We start from the raw sequence: 26,948 nt of genomic DNA on the forward strand, positions 1-26,948 counted from the left end.
ATAAACCGACCTTAGTTCGTGACATATCTATTTGATACGAAAAATATCGAACGATGCCGGGATGCTGTTTAACTGTTTTTCCCACTTGCCATGGCTGTCCTGATTTACTGACTGCGTGAAGATTCCAAGATGCACAGAAAGCTTGCAGTCTGTGAAAAGACATAGCTTCCGGAAAGGATGTGAAAAGGCTTGTCTTGGGTTCGTCTGACCTTTCAGAATTCAGAATGTGTGAAGGCACTGGTTTCATTCGTGTGCGAAGTTTTGTTTAAAAAAAACTCTACTTCCGGTACAACCGGTCTTGACGCAACTGATGTAAACTTTTTTTTTTTTTTTTATACTTCTCTTACACGGAGACCTGACCTGACAATATCTTCGACAACATGAATATCGAAGCATGAAGTTGTCATTATATTACTCCTTGTGATCTTACCCTCTGCCAAGTCAGTATTCTCCAGCAGACTCGACTGTTCATCCCAGTACCCTGCTTCTATATTTCTCACAAAGCAAGAAGTTTCTTTGGCAGCTTCTATTCCATTTTCTAAGTAAGAGACATTTTCTCTTCAAATGGCTAATAATTTGCAGATTACTACAACAGCTGTGGTGAAGGATTTTATTTTTCTTTTACGAAAGTGCATGTAAATTGTTTCGAACATGTGCTGCTCTGACATTAGCATGTATAACTTAGTGACAGGTCGCTGCTCCCTTCGTCAGCTCTCGTAATTCGAAAGAAATATCAGGCAACATATTGACTAGCCTGGAACAAAACTGTCAGCGGGTGGGTGGATCAAAGAAAGAGGGGCATGTAACGAGAAGATTATCTGTTCTGTTCGCCTCGTCTCACGCCGAGACAAGAATCACATGACTGGATGCGACACCCGGCAATGCACGAGTCCGGCCTTTGTCACAAGAAAACAATAAAGGTGGGACGAGAAAATGGGGAAGGTGGCAAGGACTGTAAACTCAGAAATAAGATCACTTGCTGGTTGAATTACTGATTATGACAACATATTTATCGAGTGCTTGGATGTATTGTTAGTAAGAAGCTGTACTCATTATTAATTGAATACATTTTCATTGTCTGGATGTCCTGATTGTGATGACTATGATGATAATGATGATGATCAAATAAAGGGGAAATATTTATGGTTTATATTACCACCGTGTTTTTTAAATGAAGTGTTTTTCGATATGGTACAATAATACACATGGACAGGTGAATGGACTGACTAATTGATACAGTACTATTCAAGACATATTTATTAATCTTTTTTTTGGAAATTGTCTGCCAATGTTACTATTACATAATACATCAAACATTACATGAGTGTACCTCAAGTATGACATTAATTAGAAGAAGAAGAAGAACACCAACAACAATAACAACAGCAACAACAACAAACCCCCAGTAAGACCGGGCGCTCCTGGAACGGGGCCAGCAGTGTGAGGACCTTCACTCAAAGACATGTCTAGTCAGGACTTGGTTGTACATGTGCATTGCCGCCGGAATAAAGGAGTGCATGTAGCATGCTGTTCTTGCTTGATGTCATATTAATAATGACAAATGAAAGAGGGGAAAACACTTCTACAGTCATCGGCTAAATACCCGTGATTAGACAATCACCCGTTTTAGCAGCTGTTTTCTTTTTCTTTCGATTTTAAAAACAATCCGGACGACTCGGTCACCAGTTGTTGTTCCCGCGCTAATCTGTTCCTTCTCCTGTTACTCTCGTTTCTGCTTTCACGGTGGGGTGTACCTACAGGTAGGCTGTGCCTTGCCGCATTCAGACATCCCCAGTCCATCCACCTCCTCCTGCATTTCATCCCAGCTGGAATGGAAGAAAGGCTGTTGAGTCGAGGATGTTGGAACTCTTTTACGAACATAAAGGACTCTCTCATTCATTCATTTCTACTGACTTTGAAAAGGTTAATTTCTTAAGTTTTTTTCTGTTCTCTTTATTCTTTTTCTCTTACCGCTCTCCTTTCTTTCTCACACATGGAGGTAGATGACAGACAGCCAACAGAAAGAAAGGAAGGAAGAAAGAAAAGAAACTCATGGCTACCTTACAAGATGAAGTAGTAATCCTTTACTATGGACGTATGAAGAATAAGAGATGAAGACGAGATACCATCTTGATTTAAACAGTGGTCTTTCTCAGTCCAAACTGAGTTGCCGCTCCGGTGAAAGCGCCTGCAAAGGAGGGAGAGGTTTGGTGGTGATGGTGATGGTGGTGGTAGGGGTTGTTACAGCTGTCGCTCGGTTGTGATTGTCACTGTCAACGTCCTGGAGGCTGCGGTGGGCTGCGCTTCGTCGTCTGTCTGGGAGGTCGGCAGAGCCCGCCACAGTAATGAGGTGTTACGAGCGGCCGCTGACGCCTCCTTCCCACCGCCCCCTTGATGTCGCGCACGCGCCCGGCACGCGCCTCGGGCCGCCGAGGTTTATTTTTCGCAAACAAGATGTCCTCGCAAGAACTCCACCCTAACGGGCATGATCGGCCGGCGTGGAGCGGAGCTGGGTCGCTCCTGAAGAAGGAACATGCGCTCTTCTCGCCAGGCGCCTTTCGCCGAAGACTTTGTTGACAAGGTGAAGCGAGCATGTTAGCCTGCCCTTGACAATAGCTTTCGGTTGTTTAGCTTCTGTCTCCCCCTTCCCCCATCCGATGACGTAATCGGGTGTCGAGGTTTTTTTTATTTGTTTGTTTTTGTTTGTTTCCGAAGCCTGTGCAGTTTGCACCCTAGAGAATTTGAAGTACGTTTGAAGTTTAGATTGTAATCACGATGGCGATTGGTGCACAGTACAGGAAAGTTTGTTTTTTTTAAAAATCTTTTAACCCGTTATTCTTTCGCTTTAAAGTGTTTTATAAGGTCGAGAGGTCATGGTGCACAGTGCAGGAAAGTTTTTTTTTAAATCTTTTAACCCGCTATTCTTTCGCTTTAAATTGTTTTATAAACTCGAGAGGTTATGGCCTTTGACTTTTTTATGTTTAAAATCTTATCATGACTCCCATCCCTTTGCAGGTTGTTGAAAGGGAATAGTGCTTCCACCTAAAGGTGATTTCACACTGTTGGGGAAGGGGAGGGAGGACTCAGGAATGTAGATGAGGGGTATGAAAAAGAGAGGGTAGAGATCAAGGTAAGTCAGAGAGAAGCGATCTCTGTGAGTTTCTCCTCTCCCTCCCATCATTCTTCATAATCTCTCCTCCCGACCGTCTCTCTCTCTTCACTGGAAGGTCACATACTATGACTGTTTGTGAATATTGCTCGCAATCATGTTTATTTATTATTAGTTAGCATGTTATTTATTTTTAATTAGTATATTTATTTTTAATTATTTTTTTTCTATTTTCTTTCCCAGTATTCCTTTGACATTCTTCCACCATCCATCTGATTATTTTGGCTCTTCTCCTTTTCCTCTGTTTGTGTGTTTATCCCTCTGCTACTTTTGCTTGTGTTGTCCCAGTTGCAGCATCTTCTTGTGCCCCCTCTTCCAGCATCCCCATCCTCCTTCTGTTACCTCTCTCTGAAATCACTCTCTGTCATTTGTCGATTATACTTTGCCATGGGTCAGGCCACAGCACGCCTTTCAGCCTTTCGCAGCCCGCGCTGTGTTCAGTTCGTGTATGCCTACAAACAGTGGCAGCCTCCAGGTCCTCAAAATTTCAATAAGATCCCGAATTTAGCCTGATTCTAAAATTCGCGAGCCCTCCGCCGGCAGTCAATATCAAACGCCTTAAATTGGCCGAGATTCCGTGACCAAGGGCAAATGATTCTCATGATGAGGAGCAATCATCTCCCATGGCAGCGCTCGTTTGCATGATTAACTCCGGTCTGTTGGCAGTCTGGCCTTTCGTAACCGAACCTCCTCTTGCTCGTCTTTGTTCAAATTAACGATGTTAACCTTGCAGCTTGGTTCATGGACGAACAATTTTTTTTTTGTTCGAAAAGGGAGATGGGAAAGCTTTCAGTTACCAAAACATGTGCAGATCATCGATGAACTAAATTACGAGAAATCTTCACATATTGGTCTTTCGTTTAATCTCTGATCAGGGATGTTAAGATGTCGAGAAGGATAAACCAGTCCTCTTCTCTGGACATCAAGAAAGAGGAGCTAAAATTGAGTGAGAGACGGGTTGATTTATTTTTTGAAAAGGAAGAGAAAAGTTTGAGATGAAGCTGACGATTTTATACAGCTGCGCGTGTCGATCTGACGAGAATAACCAAAATGGCGTACGTAAGGCAACTGTCCCCAAAACCCGAGCTGAAAGCTATGAGGTATTGTGGAGAAGAGGTCGGGTCAGGATGTGATAAGTGTTTCTGTTTTTAATTTGTCTTGTTTTAATCAAGTCTGGCGAAAAAAGCATACACACGTACGCACGCACGCACGCACGCACAAAATACATGCATACATATATACATATACATGTACACCTATGCACGCTCACATAAACATGAACGCATACATACATGCACCTACAGTAAAAACACATGCACTTGTACAAACACATTTTTTTTCAATACCCAACTTTATGTTTTCTTTAAAATAAAAGTCGTGTGAGCTTATTGTAAGTGGTGACCCCACAAGCACGCGCGCACACATACATGAACACATACATAACTTCAGTGACCTTTTCTGTGTATTCTTTGTGAGTGCATTTGAAGCAATTGACAATAACAACAACAACTACGGTAGCAACAACAGTGTGACAACAACATACTAATTATTAACTGTACAAGGGAAGCAACTCGACAAAGACAAAGACAAGAAGGCAACAGTTCAGCCATCTTTGCCAAGTAGTTTATTCTCAGCAACAGGATAGTCTTGCTGTCTGTCCTACACCAACTCTCTATCAATCCTCCTGCCTCCATTTGGTCGAGTTCCACGAAGACAACCATCGAGGCTCCATTTGTTATCTCGCGGTGCTTCACTTTCCCTGTTGCTCAGATCCTCAGACCCCCCCCCCCCCCCCAACCTTCCGATCCCGTCTTCCTGCTTTTATTCATTCAATCCAAAATGTGTTAAGAATATATTTGTCGAGCTTTCAGAAGTCGGAAGACAAGCGATGGGCTTCTTCTGCTAGTTCAAATCTGCATAGTGGACCACGGATGATACTATCTGTAAGCCGTAAGCTGCGATGTCAGGTGGCATAGTCACGTGACTTCGAGTGCACTCACTTTGACTTCTGGAGCGAAACTCTTCGAGTTTGTTAGTTGACTTGAAATTTCTTTTTTCTTGACGCTTTAAAACGTTAAGACGGAAATAACGCAGTCAGAGGAGCAACAACAATAAGAACGACAAAAGAAAAATTAATACAAATATCAAACCAAATTCTGTCCACCGCAGGGGTTAATCGAAATTGTAAACACTGGTTCCAATCTCAACAGCGTCTTCAACCAAACAGCCCTATGAATTCAATAATGTATGTGAGTAAATAAAATAAATACCCTTCCTTTAACTTCTACGATCACTGCATTATAAAAAAAGAGAAGTAAGATCTCTAGCTCGAGCCACCTTCATCCCAGCCGATAACTGTCGTTATTCTGCATAGCTACGGGCCCTGATGAAGAGCACTTCACCCTTACATCACCAGGACAGAGGGCAAAGGGACGGAATCACTGTTTGCAAAGTCGTTTAGCAGTATGCAAGGAGTAGCTTCCCTTACAAACTGCGACAATGCAACGCCAGACCAAATCGCTATTTCGGTCAGGCATGAGACAAATGACAGGGGTGGGAAATCCGTTGAAGTTGTGAAGAAACTACCAAAAATACATAAATAAAATACAAAAGAAGACAAAAAACCAAAAGCAAACAACAAAACAAAACAACAACTGTTGTAATAATCTAGGATATAATCTCATCTCTAAATGACACCACGTGACGCAGTCACCTTATCTCCCACGTTAGCAATGACAGATCGTTGAACATTCAAACGGAAACACAGAAACATTGCTCAGCAACTGTCGACTGCAGCAAAAGTATGAAGTCGTCTTGCACTTTCTTGGATTGGTAGAAGTGGGTATCCGTTGATTCTGTTATTTACCAAGGTTCTTTTCTTTCTTTCTTTTTTTTGTCCTTCCCTTTAAATAACACGCTTTGTGTTTGATTATCACTAACTTCAGGAATTTCATTGCTATATTTATTTTTAACTTCTGCGTCAAATGAACCGATGTGTCCCCTCTTAGGCATCGTACAATGCACGTTAATATGCATTTCAAGATTCCATCAAAACATTCTTTTTGTTGTTGCTTTTTTTTTGTTTTGTTTTATATATATATATAGCTGTGTATTTGTTATTCATGTTCTTTTCTTGTTGGTCTATTTTCTTCCTCGATAATAGATTTTGTTGTTCATGCTCTTCGTGATTTTTGTGTTTTGTTCTTGTTTGTTTTTGTTTCTGCTGTTGTTTTTTATTGCTTTTGTTCTTGCTGCTCTTGCTCTTCGCTTTCTTGCTTGGTCTTCTTATTTTTGTTGTTCCTGCTCTTCTTGTTGATGCTTTTGTTCTTCATGTTGTTCTTCATCTTGTTCTTGCTCTTTTCTTTATTGTTTTTCGTGTTGTCGCTATTCTTCGATGTTCTTGATTTTGATAGTTTTGTTCTTCTTCCTGATTTGCGTCATTTGTTGATTTTGTTTCTCTTCTTGTTTTTATACTTTTCTTGTTTTTGTTTTTACTCTTGTTAATGTTTTCGTTCTTTTCTTTGCTGTTTTTGTTATTCTTTTTCTTATTGCTTTTGTTATTTTTGTGACTGTTGTTTATCTTGTCTCCTTACTTATGGAGAAATGTTGCTGTTATATATCCTTAGATGCTGGCACAACGTAAAACTCAACTAACTACTGATTAATATATTTCATGCAACTTATTCAGCCGAAAAATATCACTGTTTAGGACACAGAACCAAACAACCAACCAACCAACCATTTCGCACAATTAACCAACCCACCAACCCACCAACCAACCAACCGTTGACGAAACTACTATTTCACACAATTTAACACCCATAAAACCAAACACTAGTAAATTGTATTTTTTTTTCATTTCTCTCTTTATTGAGGTTTGACATCGGCATAACGATCTTAGAAAGGTCGACACATGTCTCGAAAATCCCATTGAAGGAGTGAAAATAAAATGCACTACCTACCCGTTGTCTGGCGACTGGCCACGTCAGCGTTGCTGCTACTGCTGCATACTGGTCATCACGTGACCAGAGCGCAAAACAACTTTGGGAATATGACAGAGGTGAACCGCACCTTGGTGCTGGAACGCACTGTGACAGTGAATCCCACCAGTGTGAAGTATGGCGAGACGGTCACCATCAAGTGCAACCTCAAAGTGATGGTGGGCTTGAGTAACTCGGTGTACCACCTATGGCTGTACCAGAAAAGTCTGCCAGTCCGCATGGCCGCGTTCCACCCACAGTCCACGAACGAGGAGGGCTACCCGCGCGAGCTTGTCGCACACCCGAATGGAATTCGCTGCTACGAGAGCAACCCGAAGAGTGAGTCCACCCGCGCATCACACGCACCTTGTCTGTCCCACCAGCTTCTCTGCACACGATCACCCTGCTTTACGCGCACACGAGTACTGACTCTACCCTATCCTTTCATTCCATTTTTGGTGCTACTTTAAGCTTCTCTGAGGTTAACCTAAGTCCGTTTTGCAGTCTGGTGCAGTCATCATTGCTTACAGTAAAAACTCAAACTTAAAGAACAGTTTTTTCCCAACATATCTAGGCATCTGTCATCTTTACTTTCCTTCTTGCTGGCAGTCCACCAAGGCATCCATTACCCGTACATCAGCGTACTTCTTTATCCCCCTAGCCGTCCTGGACATCTTAAAAGCCCTCACTCGTTCACACAAATGTACACATTATGAATATCAGATGATGCTTTTATTTTATAGACTGCTCAGGTCGAGACATCAAAGCTGTGGGGAACAGAGTCAACAATCAAGACGGAACATACAGTGTAAGTTTAACGGTAAGTATCTTTCGTTATGCCTTTCTTACTTTCATCGCCAGTCGACTCACCTGGCGGGAATGCGTACCTGACTCTATAGACTATAGAGGGTTGGGAAAGGTGAGACGGGGAGGGGGACACCGCCCTCCAGAAGCTGGCCCCGAGTAAAGTGAGATCTCTAAGCCCTCGCATAGAGTTGGCCTCTAGAAAAGTGAGGTCTCTAACATCTCACTTTCCAACGACATGACAAAGGTCAGGGAACGACCTCGACTTATTATCATTTTCATCTTCCCATTCAATTTCTTTCATTATTTACAGATCTAATCATCTACCCTTTAGACACTTTTCTTGTGCTTCTTCTTCATTTTATTTATTTATGTTTTGTTGTTGACAGGCTCAGTTCTTCTTGAAAATGACAACAATTGTGTAACCCATTAATCATTATGTCAATTAATCGAACAGCAGCGTGTCTAGTTGATCGTATTTCTACCATTCAAGGAATTTAGCCAGTAGAAGGTCCACAACAAAGGGCTTACCATTCTCGATACTGCTTTGTTGGAAAAGTATAACCAAAGTATCCTCTTTGGTGGCATAGCATAACTTGAACACCGGTGCTGCTTTGCCGAAACCTTATTTTTGTAATACTTTGTCATAACACTGATACTGCTTTGTCAAGACATTTATTCTGCTTTGTCAGAACACTAACACTGATTTATCACAACACTGATCTATTTGTTCAGAACACTGACATTGCTCAAACACCAACAAAACCTTTATGCGGCTTTATTAGAAACTCTGACACTGATAGAACACTGGCACTTCGTTCTGCGAACACACTCTGTTTCTGCCTGACTGGTCCTGTCACTATTCTCTTGTAGTGAACCTGTCATCTACAGTCATCTCTTACTAACGCCCTCTAGCGATGCACATGTCTCTGGACCGCCAGGTGACTTTCCGCGAAGTGGTTTGCTGCGACAACGACGAATTTTACTGCTGGTTCTTCATCTTCTCAAACGACCTGCCTCCTGCCGGTTTCAACTCCAGCAACACTGTGAAGCTCTCCATCGACTGCCACCCCAAGATCCTCGAGCAGCGCTGCTACCTGCCCGTGACGGCTCAGACCACAGCCAAACCGAATACCTCCCTAAAGAAATCATAAGACATGAGATATGTCCTGTCGGAGTGTACTGCTTACATCACCTAAAATAACTAAAAACACACCTACAAACACACACAACCTAAAATGAGGGAGGGTCTTTTGTTCAGCCAGCATCCAATGATAACTATGACAGCATCCAATCAGCATTTAACAGTCTAGCGCCGTGCACAGACCGACCTGTGAAAATTGAGTGTGTATGTATGTGTGTGTGTGTGTGGAGGTGGGGGTGGAGGTGTGGAGGATGTCGAACGTACGTGCTTTAATCAGCTTTAATCATTTTTCACTGTGAGCGTCCCTTACGAGCTTCAGTGACATGGAGAAAGAGTGATTTGAATCACAGAAGTTTCGAGTCGGACCAAGCCGCTTTCACGATTGCCTGCTGTCGCCGAAGAAATAATTTTAGGTGGTGGGTAGTAGAAACACAGAGAAGCGATGAAAGGGAAACATGATGTAGTCTGTTTTATACGGGAAAAAGTCCCGCACGGTCTGCCCGTGTCTGGCTCCTCCATCTTTGATTGGCAGAGAGAACTTTCGTCGACCGCTAGTATCAACTTCATTCTTCTAGTGAGGGGGACTGGACAGGAAGGATGGAGCGGTCTGAGAGAATGAAGTCGGTGTCACTTCTGTGAACCGTAGCTGTACGCATGAACAACATATTATTAATCAGCACAACCATAATTCCAATTTAATAGCTGTGATGGTCTTTTTTTAAAAAAAAAAATAGATAACTAGTTTAAAACAGCATTTAACTAACTGACCTATATCTTGGTGTTTGTAAAATGCATGTTATTGACTCATAAGTAATTAAATATTATACAGACTTCTGCTAACCCTCTTTCTTTTTTTCTTTTTTGTGTGTGTGTGTGTGTGTGTGTGTAGAGCTGGTCGTAAATACTGGATAAAAGTTGTCTTTTTTATTGTAATATATCGATATATATATGTGTGCATTTGGCAAGCACATCACGGTGAAATGTCAAGGCAGTAGGCGAATCACTTCACATTTTTATGATTTTGCAAGGATTCGTTCTTGTAATAAAAATAGTTTTTTGTTACATTTATTGTCACAGCTTTGTTGTATAAATTAACGCAAATTTTGCAACAGTGATAATTTTTTCCGCCAACTGTTATTTCAATGCCTGATGCTGCAGAGTGCATTTTTTATGATACGTTGATCGTAGCCGTGACACAAACAGTTTTCTGTAAATTCGAAGAACAGTAAACTTATTGTATATTTAAAAGCCCTGTGGGGCACATTGGATAAAGCTTAGTCCCTGCTGTCGACTAGGGACTGGTACACCCGTGACGTACGGAAGTCGGCCATACTGGTCACGATTGGCTGGTTGTGCAGAGATAGCGCATTGACCTTTAACCTGGAAGCTAGGCGCATGGCGCGGGTCAGCTCTTCCGGGCTTCCTCTCTCGCAGAAGCCGTCAAAGGCGGCCAAGATGCTGGCGTGCCCATCCACCTGCCACAGGCTGAGATGGTTCTGCCGCTTCTGAGGCTTCTCCACTGTTGCTTGGTTACGTGAAATATCTCGACGCTCGTCTTCCTCGTCATCGCGACCAATCCTCCGCCAGAGGTCATCGGGCGGGCGGGCGTTGAAGGTTCTGACGTCAGCGATGAAAGCTCGTACGCGGGCGTCTAAAGTCAGCCGGGGCTGGTCGTCGTCTTTGTCGTTGCTGGTGTCAGCGGTTTGGCTGTTGACGCTGCGCTCCGTGAACTTCACTCCGAGCGATCGTCGTGCACCGTCAGCACCCGCACCCCAGCACTGCACGCGCGACGCACGTCGGACCGGCGCTGAAAGCATGTCGGCGACTCCACTTTGCAGCTGCTCGAGGGTGGCGTCTCCCCCGGTGCTGACGCTATCCCCCTCACTCGAGATAGATGCCTCAGCCTCACTATCCCCGTCGGTGAGGAAGGCGTTCGACAGAAACTGCAACCGGGGTTGCGTCCCTTTGATACGGGATCGCGTCCCCTGCTTGGGGCAGTGTTGAAGCGAACCCGGGGCGGAGACGCTGCGATCGCCGAGAGCCCGACGAATTCCGAGTTGCCCGGATGCGATGGATGGTTCAGAGGTGGCTGACAAAGGCTGGTGAGGCGAATGGAGGAGGCTGCTCGCGTACGCCTCGCGTTTGGCTCTAAGCAGCCGTTGGCGTTGACGGTCCAGGAGGCGGCGCGAAGTACGGAAGTCCTTCAGGCACTGCTCGCGCTGCCGGTCGTACACGTGCTGCGCGGCGGCGCACTTGGCGTTGAGCGCCTTGTGCTTGTTGAGCAGCAGACCGCAGCGCGCAGGCGTCAGCATGGCCTCCGTGTTGACCGTGTGGTCCTGCCAGCTCAGGTCACGTGTCTTCAGCAGCAGCAGCGACATCTGCAGCCCCTGGGATCACTCTGAGATAGATACCCTGAGATAGATATAGTAACCGTATCCTTCCGCACCTCCAACCTCTCGCCTTTATTGCTTGTGGTTGTTTGTCCGTCAGCACTATGGCTTCGCCTTCGCACGGTCTGTGGTTCCGACAAGGCTCGCGGGGCATCCAGAAACTACGTCATAAGTCTGTGTTAGTGACGTAGAGTTTCGGACAGGTCCGTTGATTTCGGTTATAGAAACAGTGTTCCGTGACGACACAAAGCAGATTTCTTCTGTAAGACAGGGAGGTAGAGATGATTTACAATGCACAACGACGCCATTTTAATTGATGTCTCAACTTCTTAGTCCCGTGAGAACATAAAAATAATCAAGGAAGTCAGAAATGTCCGGGGACAGGCTGGAAAAAAAAAAAGAAGTGAAAAGCGATGTGAGTGCAATGTCATACACACCATTGCCCCCCTCCTCACTTTCTCTCAAGCACGCAAGCAGATAAACATTGCGTACACAAACTCAACACGCATTCACACACACACACACACACCTTACACGCTAACATCCAGGTCAAAATTTCTAAATTGTAAATAAAAGATTCTCTTTACTCAAATTAATGTTTAAAAACCAAACAAGTTGCACACCGATCTGCTTTCTTTCCATAATTATTTTATCTCATAGGTTAGTGAGCACAACTCGCTACATGTTCCCACTGTTTTTAAACACCTTTCACATGTTACTTTTTGCATGCGCGCCAATGATTTCCCTTCTGCTGAGCGACCTGGTCATGTGGTCAGAGCTATATTGTTTAACCCCTAACCTCTGATACCGCCATAGAATCATTGTCAGCTGAAAATTAGTGTGAAGCGCTGAGTCCATATTGCGCTTGCAATCAGGACACATATTTTGTCTGGGTTAAACCCTCGATAAATGAGACAACCAGTGTAGATGACTAATGGCCTGGTAGCTCTCAGAGTTATATGATTCTCGACCAGCTGAGTTCTAATCAAACATGAGACTTAAAACTTGAAAAAAAAAATACTGAGGGAATCATCTTGGGTTCCGGGTGGATGAGATCAAGGTAGGCAAGTATGTTGCAACAAAGAACCTATCCTCAGGCTGCTTCTTAGATTGGTTCGTGTCTGAGCGTCATTCGTATTAATGGAAGATATAATTAGCACTTTGTCCTCGGCGTCAGGTTTTGGTTTTTTTTTTTTTTTTTTGACGCCTTGGTGCGCGTCAGACAAACAACGGCAATATCCTGATGCAGGCGCCCGTGTGAACCACAGCTTGAGTACGGTTGTGGGATGATAAAGGGGAATCATACCATACAGAATCACTGTACTCGGATATCGCCACAAAGACTTGGGAATGACTGCAGTCCTTGAGCCACGCTCCACAACTGTTCATTAAAGGAACAAGTTGATGGCATCAACCCCATCATGTTTGATGGTCCCAGAAACTGTTTGATGGAGAAGACTCGTCTGAGGAGACAGTTGTTCTCGATCAAAGTTACACCATAACTGAGGGGAGAACTGTCACTGATGAATATCTTACCAGAGAGGAGCCTGGTATCGCAACAGTAGGTGTAAATCATTTCTCCACAAGGCAGGAAAGAAAAAGAGAAACTAACCAGCTAAAATAAATTAGTAAGCAACAACAAAAAAAGGTTGGGGGATAAGATACGCAGACTCCAGCCGTCATGTCTGCGCCGGAGCCCTATCACGTGTCCAAAGTGCACAGGACCGTGCTAATAGACTTCGACTTGTTAATTGTATACCCGAGTCACTTCCGCATGGCCTCGCTAATCAACACCAGCCATTCATGCCAATCCCCGCCAACCTTTTTTCTTGCCATGCGTTCCCTAAATTGCTTTCTTTGTGTCTGTGCTGCATTCTTTCTTTCACACACTCACACACACACATGCTAACACACAAGCGTGAATATTCAGTAGCAAAAACGGGAAAATAGACTGTTTTCTCTCTCTCTCTCTCCGCTCTCTCTCTTTCAAATTTCTCTACCTTGATCTCATCCACCCGGAACCCAAGAAGATCCCATGAACCATGAAGCATGCGTCACGCTTGGCAATCTTCCTGACAGGCGATCGAACGGTGCTCACCCGACAACTGTGAAGTCTTGTCCCCTAATCTGCGATGACATGGACCGTGAGACGATGACCGCAAATCAATGTTAGTTGACATGGCGGGGGTCTGGCACTCGGGTAGGTAGCGGCAAGACCGGACGGACTTTTTTTTTTTTTAATCATGTGTCGATTTACGAACGGATATCGGGTGACACTCGTAACTGTGTCGTTGTGTTTTAAGGCTGTCTGAGTGTTACGGGTCGGCAACGGCACGCAAGCACTAATAACTTGTGTACACTTTTATTATTTTATGATTTCTCATATATACACAAGCACGAAAACACACACATTCTCTCTCTAATGCAGTTAAGTATGAAATTCTTACTCTCACACACAGAGTAATGAAAACACACACTCATGCACGAACACACACACACACACAAGACGATTTATTCAGATCACCTTTCCTTCGCCTCCTCGTCGAGTCAAGTAAAGCGAAGAGTTACATCGCCTGACGTATTAAGACCTCGAAAATAAGTAAATAAAATTGCACTAAGAGCTAGGTCCAATGCAGAGGAGGGAGTGTTTTTAACTGATAAGCGTTACACCTGGGGTTAATTAAAAAAAATAGTGTAGCTGTTCTTAACGACGCTTGAAAGCTTCAAGAAAGACTGCGACATCATCTTCATAAGTATCGTTGTTGACAAACGTTGCTGTATTAGAGGCACGAGACACCATCTGCACACCTGAATCACAAAATTACTCACCTGCCAGTATATTCGGTGGTAGACAACTGACACCTGGAGCATGGCTATAGCAGGGCATGCTAGAATGTCTTCTTCACTTAGAAAGAAGAGTTTTAAGGTTTCTGGCCACTTAAAACACCTTTCTTCCCGACATAACCATACACGAACACGGTTAAGAAGCGGCAGACTGTTCCCATAGCAACGAACTCCCCGAATAAGCAGTCATCATCGATGGCGCACAAGATCCGACTCACCTGTGTCTTTCAGTCATTTTCTCAGGTGAGCGGTCTCAGATGAAATGCTTCTCCATGTACGCAGGTTAAGCTTGTGCTGCCACCCGTTTCCAGCGCTACCCAACCACCCCTTTTTTGTCACGCCTGGCCACCCGCCTTGTCAAGGCTCCTGGCAACAAGTGACGGGTACTTGATCGTGGCTGGCGAACGGTGCAGCCCCGTCATTAGAAGCGCCAGGATCCCCCCTGCAACCCAACTTCTCGAGGTACCCAAAGCATTGCAATAATCATGCACCCGACACAAACACCCTTGTAAAAACAGAGGGAGCTCCCCTACCTGCGTCGCCTCTATGTTGCAACCGAGTGCTTCCCCCCTCGACAAACACAACTCCTCCAGGACACGGGACACCTCACAACCCACTTCGTTCTTCGATCTCTCACTCAAGAGCATATGCGCGGCCATTCAAACTGTTCTTGAGACGATTTGCGCAGGACATGAATCAGTCTCAGCTGGAAACATGGACATTGGGAATTTCCAAGCCAATACAGACAAAGTTTCTTTCAAACGATTAGAGAAAAGAGCCGAATAAAAATCCAAAGATTGTTTTGTTGTGTACGAATTTTAATCGAGCTGCAACTGAATTGCCCTCTGGGATAAATAAAGTATTCTCTTATCTTATCTTAAAAGCATTTCTTTTCAAAAGCGATGTACGAATCTTGAATGGCGCTGGGAGCAATTGCTACTGTTTATACTGTTTATAGTCTCTTGTAATTGTGTTTAGGTCTCCTTAGTGACTGAGAATTGGATCTCTCTCTCTCTTTTACCTGCTCTCTGAGTGAGATACGGGTGAGCAAATGCGTGATACGTGTGTGTGGCCATAGGCTTCCCTCATTAATCTCACTACCTACCGCCTACTCAAGACCTTCATCAATGAAGGACAGCAGAAAATCTTCGCGATCAAGGACAGCAAAGGTTGTCTGTTTTCGGATGACAAGGCTGTACTAGGCCGGCGTTGAACAGAGAACTGCAACGACCTTTACAGCTTTCAGCTGATAACAGTTCCGAAACATCCTCCAGGACGACCAGGAGACGAATGCAGACCCAGAAGACCTGTAAGTCCTATGGGTAGAGGTTGAGCGGGTTATTCGGAGCCTGAAGGGAGGATGGTCCCTGGTGTGGACAATGTCCCAGCGGAGTTCATCAAAGGTGATAAGAAAAGATATAGTGAAGACTCTTACCACACTGTTCTGGAAAATCTGGGCAACAAAGCAGTGACCACAAGAGGATGAAGTCATTCATCACACCAAAATGCCTTCGAGGCACTGTACGTCCAGGAGCACGGTGCTCTATATATTAACAACCATGTAGGTAAGCTCTTTCCAGCGATGGTGGGTGTGACACAGATCACCTAGACACTTTTGTTGGTCCAAAGAGACTCTGATCCACCGTCAAGCGACAGAAAGGACTAAAATGAAGCGTGTGTGTGGTGGGGCATAAATTCTTTGGGAAACAGAATAAGCAGTTATGCAAAGCTTTTCACGATATTTATACAGGTCTCTTTGTCTCGCAATCACCCATTGTATTCTTACCGTTCTTTGATCGTCTTTTTATATCTGATATTATTTACGCTTCCTTTGGGCAAACGTTTTTAAATGTCCATGCTTGAAAGAGAAATCAGACAGAATTACTCCCCGACAAAGTAGCTGCAGAGTGGCCTCCCTTACATCCCTCGTGACACGCACTTCCGGTCAATTATAGCAGACGTTCCGGTGGCCGCCTGCTTTCAAGATGATCCATAGTCTGTTTATCATCAACAACACCGGGTATTATGAAGCTTATTACATATCACACTTAAAATACAAAAAATTTCATGTATGAAATTGCAAAAATTATATTTTAAATGTGGTCTTACTACAGGAACTTGTCTTCAGTCCTGTTTCGAAATATTAAACCCAATGATGATAATGTGTCTTTTTTCAGAGATGTTTTTATGGAAAAACACTGGAGAAGTGTCATCAATAAATCCATATGCGATTATTTTTTTGAGGCACAAAGTAAGGTAAGTCATGTTTACTCTTTGGATACCCCATGCAGTGTTTGTGTGTGTTTATATATGTGTTTCTTGAATCATACCGGTGATGGTTGATGAGTTGACTCAAAATCTCTCTGAGAATGTACTTCATATGTACTCCTGCTTGACGTCTAGATCTGACAAGACTTTGTTTTCCTATGTTGTTCAGAGTTGTGAATTCCGAGAAAAGCATTCCTGTCATCAAATTTTCGTATTTATTTTATTTTACCATACGTTTGTCTCAGTGAAGGTTTTATTTATTTTTTTTTTCAGGCATCTAATCCAGAAGATATTTCCCCAATCATCTCAACACCCCATCACTACCTCATCAACACTTTCCGTAACAACTTGCATTTTGTAGCTGTGGTGACAACTGAAGGTAATATGTTTGTGTTTGTAAATTTTGGTAGTAAGTAGTCTCCCTCTCTCTCACATACACAGTTTGATAAGATATGTGTGTGTGTAATAAAAATATGCCTGTTGTTGCATTTCTAGACCAAGATGCAAATAAACATTTAATCTTTTATTTTTCCATTTAGTTTCTTTGGTTTTAATATGCAAATGTCTTGCATTCTCTTCTTAGTTCCTCCTCTCTTTGTTCTGGAGTTCTTGCACCGTGCCTGTGACACATTTGAAGATTACTTTGGTGACTGCACTGAATCCATATTAAAGGAACACTATGTAATTGTCTTTGAGGTAAAATATTTTGTGACATTAAGATATGTACCTGTGTGTGTTTGTGAGTACATACCTGTTGTACCTAGTGCATGATTTGTTGTTTTAATTATGATCGCCATTTATGATTTGAGCCCATAAAATAATGTTCACTATTATATTTTGAATAGAGGCAGTGTATTAGTAGTGTATCAGTAGAGTCTTTCTTCTGTCACTGTGTATACATTTGTGAGAGTATGCTGTCATCTAAATAACATGTCAATATCTGTAGCAAGCCAGTTCTATTAAGTCACTATTTGCAGCTGCTGGATGAGATGCTGGACAATGGTTTTCCACTGGCTATGGAGATGAATGTTCTGAAGGAACTGATAAAACCTCCCAACTTCCTGAGGACCATCACTGACACCGTGACTGGCAAGTCAACGAGGTATAGCAGTGACAAACGTGATATGAGTAGCATGGTTCTGACTTTCTGGTCTGCATGCCGAGGAGTGTTATGTCACTCTGACTAGACCATTGATCTAGGCATTTATTGTTATGGCACTGTGACTAACAGACCTAACTCTATGACTAGCTGATAAAGCTATCCATTTATTACTATAACTCAGTGATGAGCACCTCATTCTAGTCATTTATTGTTGTGAGGGAGACAGTTGCTGCACCATGTACACGGGTGACTGGAAAATGGCTATTGAGAGAATTGATGTCATAGAAAACATGTCTGCGATAAATGCCTGTTTAAATTATTGTTAGCATGTTGTTAGCAGTTGTTGTCATAAACTGTAAGGTGCAAGTAGCAAATGTTTTTGATTTTGAACTAAATGATGCTAACCTTTCAGCGTGGGAGCCACCCTGCCAACGGGCCAGCTTTCAAACATTCCATGGCGCCGCACAGGTGTCAAGTACACCAATAATGAGGCATACTTTGATGTCATTGAGGAAATTGATGCAATTATTGATAAAAATGGCACCACAGTCATTGCAGAGATCCAAGGCTATGTAAGATAGCAATTTGTTAACCTCTGCAGATATATGTGTGTTCTTACATATTTATAATAATAATAATTAAAAATAATTCTATTTTTTTCTTGTACTCACTAGAAATAAGTTCTAGATTATTTGCGCATGAACATACTCAAGCATGTGTAAGTATAATAATAAAGTAATAATAATAATGAAGCTGATGTATCAGATGAAGCAGGGATAATGTTTTTTTTTTCTATTTTGGGTCTCTCGCCTGCATTTGCAGACTTAAGAATGCCTTTGAATAGTGGGATACCTCTCCAAAGTATTGCATCTTGTTTGTTTAATTACTATTTGCTACGATCCATACACAGGGTGTGTGCTGCTTCATTTAGCTGTTAATAGTCATAAAAAGGTTGTGTGTGTGTGAAAAACAGATTGACTGCCTTATTAAGCTGAGTGGTATGCCAGATTTGACATTGACATTCATCAATCCAAGGCTTCTAGATGATGTCAGTTTTCATCCTTGCGTGCGCTTCAAGCGATGGGAGGTAAGCCTTTTTGCATCCAGCTTTCATGTGAGGGAGCAGGGGTTGGATGGTGTCATGCTGAGCCACCAAGGATAGGCAGCAAGCCCTGTATTCATGTGTGAGAATGTGCAACGTGAAGATTTAAAAGAGTAGAATTGATATGTGTTTGATTTTTCACTAGTTAATGTATGTAAAGGTTAATATGTGTCTCTGTGATTATAATACTTAATGTGAAAAAATGGATCTGTATAATAACTTGTGGTCAAGAGATGTTATTCAAATTTCTGCATTCAAGTGAGATCATACATATGCAGTCATGCTTAAAGAAACATGACTTTTCTTTATAAATGCAACATTTTTTAAATTTGAACTTACGTGACACATGTTATGTCCTGTTTTAGTCAGAAAAGATCCTGTCCTTTGTGCCTCCAGATGGTCACTTCCGTCTCATGTCTTACCATATCGGCAGCAACAAGTGGGTTGCTGTTCACACATTAGACATAAATGCACTTCTTTCATAGTGACATGCTGTGTACTCTCTTTCTGTGGGAAGGTGCCTAAGAGTAAATGGGTTAAGAAAGGGAAAGAAGCAATTTGTGTAATGATATGCATGCACATATGTGAGTGTGTGAAACAGAAAGAAGGGGCGTATCATTTTTGAATGGCGAATCAAGAGAGGGGAATATCAGCGAATAATAAAATACTTGTTAAAAAATTAGGAAGAAGCTAAAGAAAAAGTATTTTGTTGGGGACAGCAAAAGGCACAGCTAGGAATTACGAAAATGGCACATTTATAACAATTTGTAATTGTTGAAAGTTCTAAGTAAGCAATGCAACAACATTACAGTGTTTAATAAGGCTGAATGACCTTAAAATAGATTAAGGAGAGAAAAGGGCATGCTCCTCTTTGAACTAAAAAATACATTACAATCCTTGTCACTTGATACTTATGCAACAGCATGGTAGCCATTCCATTGTACTTGAGGCACAACATCAGCTTCCGAGAAGGCAGCAGCGGTCGTTTTGATGTGACAGTTTGCCCCAAACAGACTATGGGCAAGACAGTGAGTACTTTAGTCTCAAGTGTAGATCAGTGGTTCTCAAAGTGTGGTTTGTGGACCACTTGTGGGCCGCATGCTTAAGTCAGGTGGTCAGGGTTGACAGTCATCATATATCAGCAAAGTGATATTTAAATCGGCAGAGACACTAATTAGTCCAGTATTGATTAAACACAAGCTTTTAATTTTATCAATACCCAACTGTTCGTTTGCATAAAACGTTTTCTTACCAAATCTTTAGGTCACAGCGTGACTATTGTGTCATTTAACCGCATCATCCGTTACCCTTAGTAACACAGTGCACTTCCTTATTTTTTTGTTTTTATGGTGTACTTTGCAAAGAATGTCAATTTTATGTAAACTTTTTACTATACTATTGTCACAAAAGTACATTTAGTTTTGAATTGTAATGAAAGAAATGCGACAATTTAAATTTGAAATTCACGGTACAGAGTGATTTTTGCCTTGGTGGTTTGCCATATTTTCTATTTTAGTTAATAAGATATGTCTTTTTTTCAGTATTATGGCAACACTGATTGAGAAAATAAAATGAATGTACTATGCCATATTTCATGTTGTCAAGATTGAAAAGGTAAAGGTCATGTAGCCTTGTAGCCATAGAGGCATTAAATTCTAAGGGATGCTCTGTGTTTAGAAGACCTAGCACCCAGCTGTCATTCTCTACCAGTTTAACTTTCACTTCTAAAAGAGCAGGTACTCAGAGATGTTGAGCAGTCCAGGATATGATAACAAATCTGATCATGATTCAGTGAGATCTTGTGTATTATCAAAGTGTACTTGATACGATGGTCTTAAAACAAATGTGTAATAACTTATTTTTCTGCTGTCTTTATCTACAGGTGGAAAATGTTGTTCTAGAAGTGCCCTTTCCTAAGACTGTCCTAAATGCTAACTTTGACCCCCAGCCAGGGGAAGTACTCCTTTGACCCTGTTTCAAAGTTGATGACTTGGGATATTGGGAAAATTGACACCTCCAAACTGCCTAACATCAAGGGAACTGTAAGTGTGGTAGATAGTTGGTTGGGGTTGGGGAGAGAGAGGAGAAAAGGGAGGAGACAGAAGGAAACAAAAGGAGTGATGCGGAAGAATAGCTCTGCCATTTTGATGTTGGCCATATTTGGTCAAGGTTTGTGCTGCTAATAATTTCATAAGGGAGTCATTATCAGCTGTTTGTCAGTGATATATTCACTCTATCTTCAGCTATCTACTGCCTTGCAGAAGCAATCAATATTTGTCATTTTTATAAGAAATACTTCAAAAAGAGTTGTGAACTACAGCTGACTGGGTTTTGCTTTTTTCTCCTTTGAAGATCTTTTAATCTTTTGAAGATTTAGACAGATGATAGACCAAAATTGTCCTTTTATAGACCTTTTATAGCAAAAAAATATTGTCTCTGTCTTTAGGCTTACAATTAGGTTTATGTGTTAATTTTATATTTTAGGTACCAATGTCCATATTTGTTCTGTCTTCCTTTAGTTCTTACACTGATTAAATGATAGGTGGCGATGTGTGAAATAATAGGTGGTGGTGTGTTCCAGATAAGCTTGCAGACAGGCGCGGCAGTACCGGAATCTAACCCAACGATAACTGTAAGTATGCTTGCTCAAATAACATAACAGCATTCCTGTACACATACTGCCATGAAATACACGTTCATGCATGCATGTATTTGTGATTTTAGTCCAACACTAGTTAGATGTTTTTTAAGAGTTCCTGGTTACTGTCACTTTGTGATAGCAAGGTTTTGTGTTTGGATTGACACCTGTGAAGTCATATATATATGCCAGAAAAGAGCAGTTTAAAGTAATTAAATTATACCTTTTATTTTTACGCATATTTCATTTTCCCATCCCATTTGGCACAAGCTAATGTCCTGTAGGCAAATGACACGAGCAGCAATAAAATGGTTGATGAGAGTGATGTCCCTTAGACTTAGCTAGAGGGTGACTGCTCAACATTTGTTGGTCTTTTCTCCATGTATCTTCATCATGCTTTATGTCTGCTATTGATCAGTGCATCTGTTGCATCAGTTGCTGTAATCTTGTGCCTGCACCATGCTGATTCTTTTGATTGATCACCAGTTTTCGCTGCCACATCTATGCCATCTTGCTGCTGCTTTGCTTTTGGATTCATGCGTCAGTGGCATAGATTTAAATCTGAGATCGCTTTTCAGTAATTGCTCCATGAAACTTCTTGACTGTTGTGCCACTCATTATTATGAAGCTGGCAGTGACAAGCCATCTGCTTTGCATTCTCAGTTGCTGTTGGAACATGCTTTACCACTTGAAGTCTTTTATTCTGTGTGACTGTAACTGCTTTGTAATTTCCTCTGGTTCTACATGCAACCTTAAACTCACCATTTTCCATTTTTCACTCCCAGTGTCTGTAAGTCCTTTATTTCCATGCTGAGCTTCCCTGGCATATTTCTTGTGCGGGTTTTTCTGTCTTATGCTTATGTCTGTTTCTGGGTCTATCAGTTTGTTTACTGACCTGTTCTGCTCTGCATCTGTATTATATAAATTATACATCTGTATTTATTTGTGCACTTGTCTTTTTAAAAGGGCATTAAGCCTTCTGTTACATAGGGAAATGCATTATATAAATTCCCTTATTATTTAAGTAAAGAATATGTTGATGCACGCCCACACACACATTCTTAGAACGTTGCTTTATAAATTATCTGCATTTGTTCTAATTTTAAGGGAGTTTCGAGAAATATACATGTTGGGTCTCACGCTGAAATAGAGAGATTGAGTAATGCTTAAGATCCGTGTCTTCAGGTGATGTTTACAATAAACCAGATGGCTGTGTCTGGGCTGAAAGTAAACCGCCTTGACATGTATGGCGAGGTAAGTCCTATGAACTTTATTTTGCTGTCAGGCTGTCCATATTTATTTACATCTATACTTGTACCTGTAAATGGATGGTGCAAGTCATACATTAAGTCTTAAGTGTGACCTTTATTAACCTAAAAAATGCTTTTAATGTGACAGAATAGTGACTTGTTTCTCGAAGAAATGTTTGTAAGGAGAATGTTCTGTGTTGGGGGGATGGGGTGTGTGTGTAAATATGTGTGTGTAGGTAGTGCATGGCTGGATGCATGCATGCATGACGGATATTAGCTTGTGATATCAGCATGCTTTAAAATGAGGGCATTGTATCACCAGGGAGCATCTGATTCAACGGTAAGTAACAACTTAACTTTACCCAGGATTACTCCAATTGGCAGGTAAGCGAAGGCAATATTGGCATGGGCATGTCGGGTTATTGATGGGTTCTCACTAACATGAATGTGCATAGTCTAGCGCCATCAAATGTCTTTCAGATTATATTAAACCATAATTTAATTTAGTTCTGGAATTCATTTATACCCATCTCAGTGCAATCAAATTCAATTCAAACAGGACATAATGAGCAGCATATCAATGAAGCATATTTATAAACCAGTCTCTAAGAGGAATGCCCTGTAGTTTGGATCATAGTGTTTAACTTTTCCTGGCTTTTAGTGCATGGTCTGCTGATGACTTCCTTGAAAATTATATGAAAATGCAAATAAGTTAATAGCATCTAAAAGTTTTGTGGTGTTGAGGATAAAGAATGCAAGCCTCTAAAAATGTGGCAGTGCAAGCTAAATTGTCAACTTATTTGAAAATACTTTAGAGGAAGAGGAGTGTACCCCTTTAGTATATGAAGGTAGATAGGTGTCCTGTGTCCACATCTTTCCTCAGTGTGGCAGATTGTTGTGTCAAAAGTGTGTGTGATAAGACCATATATATCTATATTTTTTACTCGAAGCACAATGCAAAAGCAAGATCACAGCATACCTTACCTTTACCTGCTAGCCATTGTGCATGCTTTTAGTGCACTTTGCTGCTGCTTGGCCTCACTGTTTCCAAAACCCAAGTGTTTGACCAGGAAAAATCTTGACATTAATTTCAGGATTATTTATATATGTGTGTGAGAGTGTGAATGATTGCATGCACATATATGTATAAATGTGTGCATGACAACTTCAGGCTCATTCATATGTGCACTCACAAAGTAACATGTAGATATGTTGAAAATACCAAAACGTCACCCACTTATTTGCCAGCCATGCACAGCCATCTATACATAACTGCACTGAAAGCACAAATATATCTATATAAGTCTAACAATAATAAAATTGCTATAGCATAAGCAGAGGCCTCTCTTGTTAAAACTGGTATATACTAGTTAAATGCTAGTTAAAACTGCTATATACTGGTTAAATGCTAATTAAAACTGCTATATACTGTCCTGTTTTGATGGTAGAATCTCATGATGTCAAGGGAGAAGGTGTCAAGGCATGCATTATGGGCAAGGTAGTAATAAAAATATAATAGATGCCATCTAATCTTCCTGAACAAAGGAATTCATTATTGCTCACAATAAGTGAACAGAGCATGACCTGAAACAGCTGATGCTTAGTGTTCAACTTCCGTAGCATAAATCTATAGCACATGAAACTTTGTGAGACAAATATGGCATTTATGGTGAAATGTCTATACATCCTGACCTTTCTACAGCCTGGGTTACAACACACAGATTAAGTTAGTAAATTGTCATTGCTCATCAGCAATTACATAGAGCAGCCATAGTAAGAAAATTTGGTTTGAGCTCCTGTGTCCAACAAATTAACCAAAAAGTGGTATTCATTTCCTTCCATAAATTTTGGACCATTTGAACTGACCACTGTGCTGCACATTGTTCTTTAAAACTAATCATATCGTCAAATGTGGAAACAGTGGAATGCACTTCATTCATTGTTTGAGCTTGTTTTGGGGTTTGTTACTAAGGAGAGTCACTGAGAAATTTTCTCATTTGATTGACGGATTTTTTCTGTAGCACCATCATTGCAATGTCTATGTTTCTGATAATTTTTGAGAATCTTTGTTGTAATTTCAGCATTCTTGATATTTTTTCATGTTCTATACATTTTAGACAACTGGTATACTTGTGCTTATTTTTAACTTCTTTTTGATAACTATCACTTGGTCGGTATTCATTGTATATTTCTCTGATCTGGCATTTGGATTGGTCATTTACTTGGTGTGGTAAACCTTATTTCCTTTTTGCAACTGCACATGTGCAGTTTACTTTTGATTTTATTTGTAGAGGGGAATGAGTTAAAAAAAAAAGATTGATGTTGAAGCAGCCTGAGTGTTGAAAATTGCTTGTGCCTGACTTGGCAGCTTTATGGTAACTGGACTATATTTTTCATTACAGAAGTACAAGCCTTTCAAAGGGGTGAAGTACGTTACCCGTGCTGGCAAGTTTCAGGTGCGGACCTAATAGTGATGTCTACATCCTGAGCAGGAAAAAATAGTGATTTAAATTTGTGGCAAACATAAATTGGTGAGAACAATTATCTTTGGAAAGGACATGTATGGAATGTCTTCTTTGGGAAAAAAGTAAAAAGGTTTGCACATTGTTGTGCATCAGCTGGTGGTAAATTATGACTCACAGAGTTCATGATTCTGTCAGAAGCAGTATACCTCTTCTGAACTGAACTGTGCTGAAGCTTCAAGTCATGCAGCCAAATTATAGCATGGATTGAAGCAGTTTAAATTAAGAAATTTTGATTATAGCTTCAGTATTGAATGTGGATATTAAGTGTTAAGCTGTGATGTAAAGTGCTTGCTGTCAATGGAAAGGAGGCCATCAAGAATAAGAAAGACGGTGGGGGGAGAGATGGAAGAAAGGAAGGAACGAAATGTTCATGTTTTGTTCATTGTTTGTTGAGTTATGAAAAAGCCTGTGTTAGCCAATTACAAAGATTCAGTGGTCTGAGATTCATTACATCGTAGCATCTGAACACATTCACTGCTAACACTAAAGGCACATTAAAAGTGACAGCAGTTTGGAACGTGCATGTCATGATTACATAATTACAATATATCAATGGAAGGGGCAACCTGTACAGTGCCAGAATCATTAATTTATGCCAATATCGCCCTCTGTTCATTTTCCTCATTTGTAGTGGATTCTATGAAAATGATGAAAAGTCTTTCAGTAAGTTATTCCTCCTCTTTTTTCCAAATCTTGTGTAGGGATTTAAGGGGGTTTTAGAGTCTTCCCATTCTTTTTTTAAATTTTTTTAATATTGTCAAGCTGTACACTTTCAAGTATCCAGGAAGCTCAGTGATATTCACTGCATGTGTTTTGTGAGGACTAGGCTACTTTTGTGTGCTGCACCATGACCAGCCTGAGCTGAGGGCAAAAGTTTTATTCAAATGACTTTAGCTTTCTGTAAGATGCCGAGTCCCACAATTTGAGCAGGTAACTGCCTTCTGTTTATCCGGTGCATGCATATATTCTTAGCAAAATGTTTGCAGTGAAGAAGGTTGTTTGATTTTAGAACATTGGCTGCACCTAATTATCTGTCATCTGTTTTGCTGATACAAAGTTATCTGTCCAGCATAGTGATATCACAAGTATGATCTCAGTAGATATGTTTGAAATTTACCATTTGTACTGGTCTCTAAGAGAGGCGTTAGAGGAAGAAAGCTTTGATGTGTAAGTTAGTGTTAAACCAGTCTATTTTTTGTCCACAAGAGTAAAAATGCAAAACTGCAGCTGAATCACTTGAAGTCTTTCTGAACTGTCTGTTAAAAGGAGCTGTAATTTAGTTACTATAAGTTTCTTAAAGAATATTAAAAGTCCTATTTGTTTGTAAGGTACTGTCATTGTTTATTTTATATGCTTTCATAAAATTTTGTTCAGTAATTCTTTGAAGTTTTGCAATGCTCAAATTTTGATGACATGAATAACAATATACTCTTGAAGCATGAAATCTATATTGTTGAGTTGATTTTTGTCTTTTCTAAAACATGGCATTGTACTGAAACATATTCATTGATGTTATGGAAGCAACAGAAACTTTGGGTGCCTACCTGATATAAACTACCTTGTAAATGGTGATGAAGATGATTTTAACCTTGATCATGCAACATGAAAATATCTGGTTTACCAATGTAGTGATTATTTCTTTTCTTTTTGTTTTGTTCCGAGTATCAATTGAAAGTCTGTAATTAAAAAAAAAACAACTACTCTCTCGTATTTCAGCCATTTCTTTCTGTTC

The 26,948-nt window shown here is 41.1% G+C and overlaps 3 protein-coding genes across 3 annotated transcripts; 2 read left to right on the forward strand and 1 right to left on the reverse strand.

Moving 5' to 3' along the window:
* Window positions 1-5,864: 5,864 nt before the first annotated feature.
* Window positions 5,865-9,828, forward strand: LOC112576337. Its single transcript, XM_025258704.1, has 4 exons — window positions 5,865-6,007; window positions 7,045-7,488; window positions 7,893-7,969; window positions 8,895-9,828. The coding sequence occupies exons 2-4, from the start codon at window positions 7,119-7,121 to the stop codon at window positions 9,105-9,107; spliced, it is 660 nt and encodes a 219-aa protein (XP_025114489.1). The 5' UTR covers window positions 5,865-6,007; window positions 7,045-7,118; the 3' UTR covers window positions 9,108-9,828.
* A 141-nt stretch (window positions 9,829-9,969) lies between these two features.
* On the reverse strand, window positions 9,970-15,001 carry LOC112576336. Its single transcript, XM_025258703.1, has 2 exons — window positions 14,317-15,001; window positions 9,970-11,872 (listed from the first exon to the last, which is right to left on the reverse strand). Exon 2 carries the CDS (start codon window positions 11,473-11,475, stop codon window positions 10,372-10,374), a length of 1,104 nt encoding a protein of 367 aa, XP_025114488.1. The 5' UTR covers window positions 11,476-11,872; window positions 14,317-15,001; the 3' UTR covers window positions 9,970-10,371.
* Window positions 15,002-16,220: 1,219 nt separating this feature from the next.
* Window positions 16,221-26,919, forward strand: LOC112576335 (AP-3 complex subunit mu-1-like). The gene is given in 14 exon segments (XM_025258701.1): window positions 16,221-16,351; window positions 16,509-16,587; window positions 16,873-16,978; window positions 17,183-17,295; window positions 17,577-17,701; window positions 18,114-18,273; window positions 18,675-18,788; window positions 19,169-19,242; window positions 19,726-19,831; window positions 20,686-20,739; window positions 20,741-20,845; window positions 21,385-21,435; window positions 22,627-22,695; window positions 25,094-26,919. Coding segments are annotated over 14 exon segments (1,257 nt in total). The 5' UTR covers window positions 16,221-16,316; the 3' UTR covers window positions 25,160-26,919.
* The last annotated feature ends 29 nt before the right edge of the window (window positions 26,920-26,948 follow it).

The sequence above is a fragment of the Pomacea canaliculata genome, linkage group LG11 (genome assembly GCF_003073045.1).
Source record: "Pomacea canaliculata isolate SZHN2017 linkage group LG11, ASM307304v1, whole genome shotgun sequence".
Lineage (NCBI taxonomy): Eukaryota > Metazoa > Mollusca > Gastropoda > Architaenioglossa > Ampullariidae > Pomacea > Pomacea canaliculata.

Coding starts and splice junctions, on each gene's coding strand:
- LOC112576337 (XM_025258704.1), top strand. CDS start 7,119: ATGCACTACCTACCCGTTGTCTGGCGACTGGCCACGTCAGCGTTGCTG. Junction 7,489..7,892: donor CTACGAGAGCAACCCGAAGA/GTGAGTCCACCC, acceptor TTTATTTTATAG/ACTGCTCAGGTCGAGACATC. Junction 7,970..8,894: donor CATACAGTGTAAGTTTAACG/GTAAGTATCTTT, acceptor CTGGACCGCCAG/GTGACTTTCCGCGAAGTGGT.
- LOC112576336 (XM_025258703.1), bottom strand. CDS start 11,475: ATGTCGCTGCTGCTGCTGAAGACACGTGACCTGAGCTGGCAGGACCAC.